At 37.5% G+C, this 12,554-nt stretch overlaps 1 protein-coding gene across 2 annotated transcripts in view; it reads left to right on the top strand.

Moving 5' to 3' along the window:
* Positions 1–12,554, top strand: part of Melk (maternal embryonic leucine zipper kinase) — an 81,740-nt gene that overhangs the window by 35,819 nt on the left and 33,367 nt on the right. For both annotated transcript variants that reach the window (XM_058578096.1, XM_046457340.1), the window contains 2 exons: positions 7,538–7,606; positions 9,340–9,438. In XM_058578096.1, coding sequence (XP_058434079.1) covers positions 7,538–7,606; positions 9,340–9,438 — 168 coding nt within the window. The remainder of the gene's footprint in view (positions 1–7,537; positions 7,607–9,339; positions 9,439–12,554) is intronic.

Below are 12,554 nucleotides of genomic sequence, written 5' to 3'. Positions count from 1 at the left end.
TAATATTATTAATGTCACCTATATTCATTTGCTATCACTGCATTCAAAGACAAGCATGATGTACTCCAGTTCTGGTACAGAAATATTAGAATAGTATAAATAATTTAGTAAATGTAAGTTAAATGGCTGTACAGTTTAAAATTGCTGCTGCTATGCGTGTGTGTGTGTGTGATTGTGGATCGAACTCGGGGACTCACCAGTGCCAGGCAAATACTCTACTACTGAGCTGCATACCCAGCTCCAAATTGCTTCTTAACAGTTATAATTTATAATTTTAAAGAAAATGGGCAAAAAAATAGGCAAGCTGTCTCTTTATAAGATTATATTTTTATAATAGAGTTATAGAGTTGATTGCAGTACTATGGTTATGTGTTGGAGAGATCGCCTGCCTTTCTTAGAACTATGTGAAAAGTGAACAGTTTTAAGCCTGCTAGAATTCCCAGGATTATCTTGCTTAGCCCACAGATCTTTTTTACCCCCTTCCACTTGGCTTTTACCCGCTGTTGCCCTTGCTCTCATTTGCAAGGTATTCATCCTTTAAATAAAGAAACAAAAATCATCCAAAGACTGTACAGAAACAAGGGTTAAGGGGCACAGCCTTGGTTGACACTGGGCATTTTGTTGAGATGCTCTTCCCCAGCAGAATTGTTCCCTAAGGTTTTTTCTGTTTGGTCTTTGGATATGTATTTTAATATTTAAATAAGTAGCCTTTCTCTTTTTACTTATAGTCTTTCTTAGACCTTTTCAAGCACAATACGATAGAAGAAGTATCTCTTCTGGTCCTACTTGGCTATTTTTTGCTTAATAACTGTTTCTCAATCTTGGCACTTTTGACTGACTTTTTGTACCAGGTATTCTTTGTTGTGTGTGTGTGGGGGGGGACTGTGCTGTGCAGTGTACGATGTTCAACAGTATCTATGACCTTTACTGACTCATGCCAGTAGTATCCCCCAAATTGCGACAATCAAATGTCTCTAGATACTTCCAGATGTGTCTTGTGGGACAAATGAGAACCAAAGTCTTGTAACATTGAACAAGTGATTAATCTCCCTTGCTGAGACTTAGTTTCCTGATTTGTATAATGTGGTTAATAATTCTTGCCTACTCCACAAGATAAAATACACGTGTTTTGTGCATTTTGAAGTGCTGTGTAGAGATAAGATGTTGGGTGAAGTCTGGCAGCAGAACCCAGCTCTGGACTCACTTTTTGATGATAATCCAGTGCAGAGAGTAAAGCTGAGAATGTCAGAGGATGGTGATGAGTCACAGGCCTCGTGACTTGCTTGTGGATGGTATTCTGTCCAAACAGGGTAAGTGCGTGGGTGCGTTTCAGGAGGTGATGTGACCAGAGCTTGACTGGTTGATACATGTTCCTTACCAGGCAATCCTGAGATTCTGAAGCAGTTGCAGTGAGGTAGAGCCCATTGGGCAGCATATAGCATTCCTCAGAATGGCCTTAGCCTTTTTTACTATACTGACTCTTTCGTCTTTGGCATACATGGCCAACATGCCCATCTTTAGAATACTACTACTCTTTTGAGTATCCCTATCTCCCTCTCCTATTTATTTTGGATTCATTAAACATTTATGGTTTCTTATGTGCAAGGTATATTGTGCTGGGTGCTTTCATACGCATACTCTTTTTATTCCTTTTTAATACTATAAGTGGCATTGCTTTACAGATAGCAACTGTTAGAATTATATAGTATTAGTGGTTGCAACAACAATAATAGAAGAAACTGACTTTCTGAGTTCTTACTGTATACCTGGCACTGTGCTAAGTACTTTATATATATCAAATCATTGAAGCCTAACAACAATTCCAACAATTCTATGCAATATATACTATAATTATACCTTTTATAGATGAGGGAACTGAGGTATAACAAGGTTAAATTGCTCCTCCAAGGTCACATTGCAAGTAAGTGGTAGAGTTTGAATTTGAACATAGGCAATTTGTCTTTGGAGCCTATTCTTTTAGAAACCAGGGTCAAAGAAATTAAATAACTTGTACAAGTTCATGGAGCCAGAAGGTGGCAGAACTGGGATTCACACATAATGCATGGCTCTAACTTGTGTCTGATGCACTAAACCCCACATTTTTTCACTTGTCCTTCCTGCTTCTTTCTGGGTAGAATTGCTAGAGTGGAGGTGGGCGTGGTGGTGCACACCTGTAATCCCAGTGATTTAGGAGGCTGAGACAGGAGGATCATAAGTTTGAGGCCAGCCTTAGCAACTTAGCAAGGCCCTAAACAACTTAACCTGTCTCAAAAAATAAAAGGGTTGGGGATGTGGCTCAGTGGCTAAGCGTCCCTGGGTTCAATCCCTGGTAACTAACACACACACACACACACACACACACACACACACACGCTTGCTAGCATGTGCTAGAGAAGCATAGGGAATCTCTTAAAATGATACTTCAAGAATTCAAAATGGGATGCTAAAAGGCAAAAAAAAAAAAAAAGGAACTTGAAATAAGTCTAGTGGATCTTTCTTCATTCAATACTTTTTTGATACTAAAAAGTAATACTTTTTACTTTGATGTAAAAATACATCGGGTTCTGTGGAGTACTTCTACTTTTAGTTAAGAGTACTTTTGTTTTGCATGGTAGTTTCTGAACTTTAAAAAATAATTTTTATATATATATATATATATATATATATATTTAAAATTTATTTTAGCTGTAGATGGACACAATATCTTTATTTATTTATTTTATGTGGTGCTGAGATTCAAACCCAGTACCTCACACATGCAAGGCAAGTGATCTACCACTGAGCTACAACCCCGGTCCCTAGTTTCTGAACTTTAAGGCATACTATTTCTTTTAATTTGGTGGTTTGGATTATGGGCCTGCTGTTTGGAGCAGATGAGAAAGAGCTGGAACCTGGATCCAGACTTATCCCTGTGGTGGGTAATGCTGGTGGGAGAGAAGTAATGTAAAGCCAAACCCTTATAGATGGTGAATCAGTTTCCTAGGGTTGTTATAACAAAGTACTACAGTGTGGTGGCTTAAAACAAGAAATTTATTCTTGCACAGTGGGGAGTGGGATATTGTTCAGCTCAGCACAGATGGGAACCAGAGAGTAAGCAGCAAATAACACTGCAAGTGGTCACTGTGAGGGAAGACCACCTGGAATACGTGGAGGTCTTGACCAGTGAGTGAAGCATGAGGGAGGACACACTAGGAGCAGGCTGCAATCAGAAACTCAGGTAGGCCATGAGCATTTGATCAGAAGGGAGGAGGGTCCTTGTTCCAGGCTGGTCTCTATTCTCTGTGGGACCTTGGTAAGAGCAAGCTGAAATATTTGAGACCAGGCAAATGGGCAGTCTGCCAAGAATGAGAAAAGTCAAGTTCCCAGGGTTGAGATCATGAGAAGCCTTGCTTTCAGGAATAAGGAAAAGCTCAGCTATAAGAGGGGAGCCATCTAGGCCAGGGCCAATAATAGAACAACTGTGACTTAATGCTAAGTCCCAGAGAGTTGGCCCAAGCATCTAAAAATCCCTTCTTGATTTTTGGAATTAGGGATTGAATTCAGGGGCACTTAACCACTGAGCTATACCCCAGCCCTTTTTATTTTATTACTTTTAATTTTTAAAATTTGTTTTATTTAGTTATACATGACATTAGAATGCATTTATGCATTTTGAGAGAATATGGTAAGCAAAATAAGCCAATCCGAAAAAACCAAAGGCCGAATGTTTTTTCTGATATTCGAATGTTAATTCACAATGGGAGAGGGCTAAGGAAGAATAGAGTTACTTTATTTTTTATTTTGAGACAGTCTCACTAAGTTGCTTAGGGTCTTGCTAAATTGCTTAGGTCCTCACTAAGTTGCTGAGGCTGGCTTTGAACTTGTGATCCTCATGCCTCAGCCTCCTGAGCTAATGAGATTACAGACATGAACCACTGTGCCCGACTAAAAATCCCTTTTTTCTAGGGATGTGTGTGGAACAGATAGTACTGGGCCTTCACATTGGGGTTCAGATGGCCATATAGGAGTGGCAATAGTAAGAAAAGAATTAGGAACTTCCTCACTGTAGTTCAGAAATCTTTAGTTTCTGACTCTGGCAAGAGTTAAGGCTCCCTGGTAAGAGTGGGCCCTCTGCATCATATTGAGTGCTTTAGATAGAGGGAGGATGAAATTTTTAATATTCAAACGTCATCTATAAAACGAAAGCAGTTCCCTTTCTAAAATATATTTTTTAGGTTAGTTTGTTTACTCTCATCAGAGTTGCTTTGACATTGGCATCTTTTCTGTGTAAGTTTGTTGCTTGTGCTTCTTTGGGACTCAGATTGCTTCTTTGATATGGAAATCCAACCTCCTGTGTGGTCTTAGGACTCTGAATGACCCATATCATCTGTTTCTTTCCTCAGTTGGACTGATTTTTGTAAGAATTATGTCCTAGATAGTTCATGAGAACACAGAAACCAAATGCTGATGTTAATCAGTTGCTTCTCCTATTTAGTGTCCTTTACTTTTTTTAATTTTTAGATATTCATGATAGTAGAGTGTACTTGGACATATACATCCATGGATTATCATTTATTCTAATTAGGATCCCATTTTTATGGTTGAACATAATGTGGATATTGTTTACATTTTTTTGTTTTTGTTTTTTGCTCTTGTCCTTGTTTCTCTGGACTAGGAATTTGTTTTATTAGTTTTGGAGACTTTTGGAGTTTGCCATATATAGTTCTTAGTTTAAGTTTTTAAAATTTTTTTTATTTTAAACATTTATTTTTTAGTTGTAGTTGGCCACGATACCTTTATTTATTTTTATGTGGTGTAGAGGATCGAACCCAGGGCCTCACACATACTAGGTGAGTGCTGTACTGCTGAGCGACAACCCCAGCCCCATTCATAAGTTTTTGTATGCCAGATTATTTGCTTATGATAAATTGCTAGAAGTGAAGTTGCTGGCTCAAGGATATGTAATTTTAAATGCTCCCCCCCCCTTTTAAAGCTTTTAATACATATTTCCAAATTACTTTTCAGAAAAGTTCATACTTTCTAGTTGGATATATAATCATTCTTGTTCCTAAACTCTTATGAACGCTGGACAATTTTTTTTTTTTTTTTAACAGTTTGTCAGCTTGAAAGCTGGATATAGTGGTGTATGCTTACAGTCTCAGCTACCTGGGAGGCTGAAACAGGAGGGTCATTTGAGCTCAGGGATTTGAGACCAGCCTGGGCAACATAACAAGACCCTGTGTCAAAGAAAGAAATAAAATTTGTCCGTTTGATAGTTTGAAAGACAGTAAGTAGATTATATTTTTACTTAAATTGTTATTTATTGTTAGATTAATTGAACATATTTTTTGATTATTCACAATTTAAAAGTTTTTTGGGGGGGATTTTACCTGTGACTATTCTTTGTCCATTTTCTTCTTTTTTAAAAAATATTTTTCTAGTTGTAGATGGTCACAATACCTTTATTTTGCTTATTTATTTTTATGTGGTGCTGAGGATCGAACCCAGTTCCTCACACGTGCGAGGCAAGTTTTCTACCGCTGAGCCACAATCCCAGCCCCTCTTTGTCCATTTTCTTTTGTAATGTATGCTTTTTACCTCATTCCTCCATTTATTTAACAAAATTGAGCCCATGCAAGGGTCAACTACTATTCTAGGTGAACAAAATGGACAAAGTAGACAAAAATTGCTATGATTAAGGAGCTTATATTTGAATGTAGTGAGGCAGAAAATAAATAGAATATAATATGACATGTGGTAATAAGTACAGTAAAGAACATTAGATGTGAAAGGGAGATAGAGGATGTCTATGGGGCTCAAGGGGAGGTCTCACTGACATCACTGGCATTCAAGTGGAGACCTGAAGATTAACGTACAGGCTCTGCTAATACCTAGCCAAAGTGTTACAGGCAGAGGGAACAGTGGATACAAAGGCCAGAAGACAAGACTGTTTTCTCTTCAGACTGTAGTTTGGTGATTAAGGGGGAGAATGAGGAGGTAGGTTTGAAAAGTAGCAAGGAGAGTGACTTTGGAGTCAGTATAAGGAATTTGGATTTTGTTCTGAGCAAGTTGGGGATCCATTAGAGAGTTTTAAGTAGTGACATGACATGACTTAACCCAATGTGTTCAAAGAACATTGGTGGTGGTAAGTGGAGTCTAGACTTTGGGGAACAGTGGTAGAATCTGGGACTATTGCAGTGTGCCAGATGACTTGACTGAGGTTGGTGGTAGAGGGTAAGTAATTCTGGATGCATTTTGAACAGAGCCAGTAGATATTGAGTGTGGTGTGTGAGAGAAAGGGTAACAATGATTCCAAAGTTTTTGGCTTGATAAACTAGTAGAGCACAGTTCCATTAACTGACAGGAGAAATGTGGGAAGAAAATATTTGGTGGTGGTGGTGGTGACATCTTTCTTATTTATGAGATCTTTTAAAATGGTTTTGTATTTTCACTTAATCTGCATGAAATTAATGATGTACTGTCAATGACAGTTCAACCTTAATTTTTCTCAAATAATTATCTTGTTATCCTAACATCACTAAACTTTTTTTTTTTTTTTTCTCTTTTGGTGCCATACCAGGGATTGAACCTAGGGTTGCTCTACCACTAAGCCATACTCCCAACCCTTTTTATTTTGAGACAGGATCTTGCTAAGTTGCCAAGGCTGACCTTAAACTTGAGATCATCCTGCCCAGCCTCCTGAGTGGCTAGGATTACAGACATGTGCTACTGCGCCTGGTACATCACTAAACAGTTTGATCTCTTCTGTGAGAAATTATTGTGTTATTTCCTCTGAAAAGGGAAAGAAGGATTCTAACATGTACGAGTGTTTAGCAACCCCTGGTCTTCTCTTTAGTTGATGACATTGTGATCATAATTTCTGAGTACACTGGGTTGTAAATATTTGTCTCCTGAGTCTTTTTCATTTCCCAGAAAAGGTACTTGCTTTAGAAAGTAGCTTTTATCAGTTTGTCTCAATGAGTATAAATTCTTCCTTGTGAAAGATATATGACTTATTTTTAATCACAGTCTCTGTCCTGCTACAAAATACACTTTGCTTTGCTTTTTTGCTATTTTCTTTTTTCTTCCCCTTTCCTTTCTTTCCTGGATTGAACCTAGATGTTAGGTAAGCACTCTATTATTGAACTTATTCCCATCACTCAGATTTATTTTCTATGGCTTCATTACTTTCAACTGATAATTGAGATTATAAACTGCAGTTTGCTTCAGCAATCAAATTGGGTACAATGGTTTACTTGTTGTCTGTGTACTCATACTATGAATTCTCAAGCCCTATAACATTTGCATTTTCTACAGTTACATTCTCTGTGTTCCAGTCCTTTTCTTTCATTTGAATAATTTAGAGGTGATGATGATATTTAATTTGCTGGATTTCCTTCTTTAAGGCAAGAAAATGGATTTCTTATTATTAATAATTTTACTGAATCTCCTAGTTGGGTAAAGTCTTCAAATTTGAAGCTAAACCTATAGTATATCATTACTTTTGAAATTTGGGTCAAGGCTGATTGAAAATAAATGTCTTCTTTGCTTTTTGTAGAGAGGGAAATATGATGTTCCTAAGTGGCTCTCTCCCAGTAGCATTCTGCTTCTTCAACAAATGCTGCAGGTAAACTTTGTTAAAAATAATAAAAGTCTATCATAATTGTTTGATTTAACTTTAAGGTATCTATTTTACTATCACATTTATCATTATTTATTAGCTTTAAGAGGATTCCATCTATCAAATCAACTTTGCAAATATCCTCCACTAGTCCTGCCCCCTTTCCTTCCTTTCTGTTCTTTTTTATGGGAGATTGAATCAGGGCCTCTCACATGCTAAGTCAGTGTTCTACCATTGAGCTATACCCCTAGCTGGATCCTTTCTTAATGATGTAACACCTCCACCCCCATTTTTTTGATCTGATATGGTTTTTCTTACTTTTTCTTGAGTGTTTTTTTTTTTTAATCAGCTCTTGTTTCACTTGCTTCCATTGTCTTGTTCCCACCCTTGTATTTTAGATATACAGAACACACTGAGCGAATGCTGGAACAAGCTGGTATACAATTGAGGGAGTCCTGTGATCTAGTTCAGTGGTTCTCAAATTTTAGTGTGTGTCAGAATTGCCTGATGGGCTTTTATTTATTTATTTATTTGGGTATTGGGGACTGAACTCAGGGGTACTCTGCCACTGAGCCACATCCCCAGACCTATTTTGTATTTTATTTAGAGACAGGGACTCACTGAGTTGTTCAGTGCCTGCTGAGGCTGGCTTTGAACTTTTGATCCTCCTGCCTCAACCTCCTGAGGCACTGGGATTACAGGTGTGCGCCTCTGTGCCTGGCTTCAATGGGCTTTTAATACATAGCTTACTTGGCCCTATTCTTAGAGTGTCTGATTCAACAGATCTAGGGCCAGGCTGAGAATTTGCATTTCAAACAAACTCTCAGATGATGCTGGTGCTGGTGGTCTTGGGACCATACTTTGAGAACCACTGATTTAGTAGAATGAATCTCCAAGAGTGAAAAATAGGAGTACTGAAGTCTAGGTATCCACCCTACTCATCAAAACCTAAACTGGTGTTGATCTGTAAAATAGGAGTTTTGAGCCTGCCTCACTGCTATGCAGTATTAGAAGGATAAAATGAGATTGCTATGAAACCATTTGAAAACATGAGTATCTTACTAGTGCAATATTTTATTCATTATGTATTCAGGAATATCTTCCACTTTTTCCATCTATTAAGCCATTTCCACCTCGTTTATTCAAAATTTACCTCAGGCTCACCCACCTTGATTAAGTAGGGCCAGACCACCAAATCTCCATAATGAGATTGAAAACGCCTCATCCTTTCTTCTGGACTCCAAAAACGTAATCTTTGTTGATTAATTTTTCTCTCCTCACATTTGAAAATTACAAATGGGAAAGAAAGGTGTGCTTTTCAACTTGTTCTGTGTGAATGTAAGCTCATCGGAGGTAGAGATTGCTTATTCAATATGAATGCCCTGCATTGTGACTGCTTGAATATTAAATTGGTGAATATTTTCCGTGAATAGGTTTTCCAGCAAAAGACTATTACATCATACAATAGATTGACTGAACTTCATGAATAATGTCCATACCAATGAAGTTCATGTTTGTTAAACATTTTTCTTCTAAGCCTGTGTTGGTTGCTATAGTTTTCTTGCCCCTATTGCCTTTTTAAAAGAATTTATTCCAAGGCCATTTTAAGGTCTTTGACAGCATTTTTGTGATAATAAAGTTTACATCTGTTCTGGTACATTTTGAGTTCTCAAGAGGAAAGGTGTTCTATGTTCTCTATTTGAAATATTAATCTATAGCTGCTTCTTAATGACCACTAGGTGGACCCAAAGAAACGGATTTCTATGAAAAATCTGTTAAACCATCCCTGGATCATGCAAGATTACAACTGTCCTGTTGAGTGGCAAAGCAAGAATCCTGTAAGTAAAATGAAATCCAATGGAATTTTAAAAAAATATTTGATCTTTGTGTGAATTCAGGATTTACAGTGATGTAATCTAAATACAAATGCAAATGCATTTTGTAGGTTTACTCATGATATTGTTATTTAGGAAACTTATACCTGATAATATGTTTGCTTGATAATCTCTAGTACATTGAATAGTTCCTTAACCTGGGCCACATATGAGAATCACTTGGGACCTTAAAATAAAACAATACCTACTCCGCACCCAAGAACACTTAATGAGTATTTTTAAAAGCTTCCCAGTGTTTCTCATGTGTAGTCAGGATTAATGCTCTGGGAGTACTGGGCAAGTTACTTAATTTTGCTAAACCTATTTATTCATCTGTAGAAAGTAGGTTAAATCAGTTCTACTTCCCCAAGTAGTTATGAGGTTACAATGGTTTTCAAACTTTTTTGTTGGGGACTTTTTTACATCTTAATATTTATTTATTCATTTAAAAGTAACAGTAATAAACCTATCACATACATATAATAATGTAGGTTTTTTTGTGTACTGGAGATTGAATCCAGTGGTTCCTCTCCACTGAGCCACATTTTTTTTTTTTTTTTCAGACAGGATCTCATTAAGTCATTTAGGGTCTTGCTAAGTTGCTGAGGTGAATCTCATACTTGTGATGCTCATGCCTCAGTGTTCTGAGTCACTGGGATTATAAGTATGTGCCACTGCATCTGGCCATGTCACAAATATTTTTATAAAGAAAAGAAGATTGCAAGTTAAGACCAGTCTCAGCAATTTAATGTGGCCCTTAGCAACTTAATAAGACCCTTTCTCAAATTAAAAAGGGCTCGGTATGTATGTAGCTCAGTAGTAAAGCACCCCTGGGTTAAATCCCCAGTGCTCCCTGGCCCCTAAAAAAATTCTTTTTTTTTTTAGCAAGAGTGGCATGTTTTACATCTTTGCAGTTTTTAAAAAAGTTTGGTTTAAGCAAGGTGCAGTGATGTGCACCTGTAATCCCAGCAGTTTCAGAGGCCAAGGTAGGAGGACTGCAAGTTCAAAACCAAAGCCAGCCTTGATAACTTAATGAGACCCTATTTCAAAGGAAACAAACAAACAACAACAACAGAAATGGGTGGGGATGTGGCTCAGTGGGTTTAATTCCTTGTATCACCACCAACAAAGTCTGGTTTAATAGAAGACACCTGTATAATTGACTCTTTCTGTATTCAGTCTGAATATGTTATTTTGATGAAAGAATACATGAAGAAAATGTAGCCTCATGCAGTCATAGTAGGAAAAGAAGAAATATTTTAATAGCCCTTTCAGATATTCTTGATACTCCATTAAAACTTGACAAGTGGTGGTTCCTTCCTTCCTTCCTTCCTTCCTTCCTTCCTTCCTTCCTTCCTTCCTTCCTCCCTTCCTCCCTCCCTCCCTCCCTCCCTTCCCTCCCCTCCCCTCCCTCCCCTCCCTCCCTGGAGTTGAACCTAGGGACACTCAACCACCGAGTCACATCCCCAACCTTTTTTTTGTATTTTATTTAGAGACAGGATATTGCTGAGTTGCTTTGTGCCTTGCTAAGTTGCTGGGGCTGGCTTTGAACTCATGATCTTCCTGTCTTGGCCTCTCAAGCTGCTGGGGTTACAGGTGTATACCACTGTGCCCACCTTGGATTTTTTTTTTTTTTTTTTTTAAATATTTATTTTTTAGTTCTCGGCGGACACAACATCTTTGTTTGTATGTGGTGCTGAGGATCGAACCTGGGCCGCACGCATGCCAGGCGAGCGCGCTACCGCTTGAGCCACATCCCCAGCCCCCCACCTTGGATTTTTAAAGATTAGTTACATGTGCAATCTGAAATATTATTAATGAATTCTTTATACTCTATCCCACAAAATCCACTCATTGGTCCTTTGACTCTTCCCCATATATTGGTCATTTGGGAAATTCTTGTTCACTGAGCTGGGCAGATCTTCCTGATGTTGATACATTTCACTGTACAATATTTTTAAAAAATCACATTCCAACACTTCAAAAAAAAATTCACATTCCTTAAAAAATCGCTATTAATCTCATCAGAAAAATCTTTAAGTATTGGAAAGCTGTCAAGTTCATGGTGGCAGATACAAGTTTTCCAAAATTGTAATTAAAAAAAAAATCCAAATTATATCATTGGCAATAAATACTGTCAGTTAATTTCCTTGTGGTATCAAATTTATTTTAAATTTGATAAAATGTCTGCTAAGTATCCAAGTATAAATTAATAACAATAGTTTTTCAGTGTTTTTTCAAATAAAAATAGTGTTCTATGAAAAAAAAAAAAAAGACTAATTGAGCTAGTAACAGCCACACAGGTGCTTTTTCCAGACAGCCATCACACTTTTGTGTTCAGAATCACATCATGCATACTTTGTGTTTTATCACACACAATAATAAAAACGTGTACTTGAGGTTGAAACTTAATAGGACTTAATTGTGTTTACTTTTTTGGGGGTGGTGGTGATTGAACCTTGGGCCTCACACATACTAGGTAAATGCTCTACCACTGAGTTACAATTCCAGTCCCTGTCAAGTATTTAATTGAAACTGACTGTTACTGTAGTATGCTGGTTTTAAATCCTTTGGGAATATACCGAGGCATGGGATATATGGGTCAAATGGTGATTTCATTCCAAATTTTCTGAGGAATCTCCATACTGTGTTCCAGAGTGGTTGCACCAATTTGCAGTCCTACCAGCAATGTATAAGTGTACCTTTTTATATGCCAGCAAATGGATGGATCTGGAGACAATCATGCTAAGTAAAATAAGCCAGTCCCCAAAAGCTAAATGTTAAATATTTTCTGTGATACATGGAAGCTAACCCACAATAAGGGGGTGGTAGTAAGTGGAATAGGAGTTCAGTAGCTTATACAATGGTGAATGGAGGGAAGGGCAGGGAGGTAGGAAAAGGAAAGACAGTGGAATGAATCTGACATAATTTCCCCATGTACATATATGAAAACAACACAGGGAATCCCACCTTCATGTACATCCGTAAGAATGGGATCCTAACCAGAATAAGATATATTCCTTGCTTGTAAATTATATCAAAATATATTCTATTGTCATATATAGCCAAAAAGAACAACA

The sequence above is a fragment of the Marmota monax genome, unplaced genomic scaffold (assembly GCF_021218885.2).
Source record: "Marmota monax isolate L192 unplaced genomic scaffold, Marmota_monax_Labrador192_F-V1.1 WCK01_AAM20220418_F8-fsc00069, whole genome shotgun sequence".
Classification (NCBI taxonomy): domain Eukaryota; kingdom Metazoa; phylum Chordata; class Mammalia; order Rodentia; family Sciuridae; genus Marmota; species Marmota monax.
The sequence above is the reverse complement of the archived record's forward strand: the minus strand, read 5'-3'. Positions and strand labels throughout refer to the sequence as shown.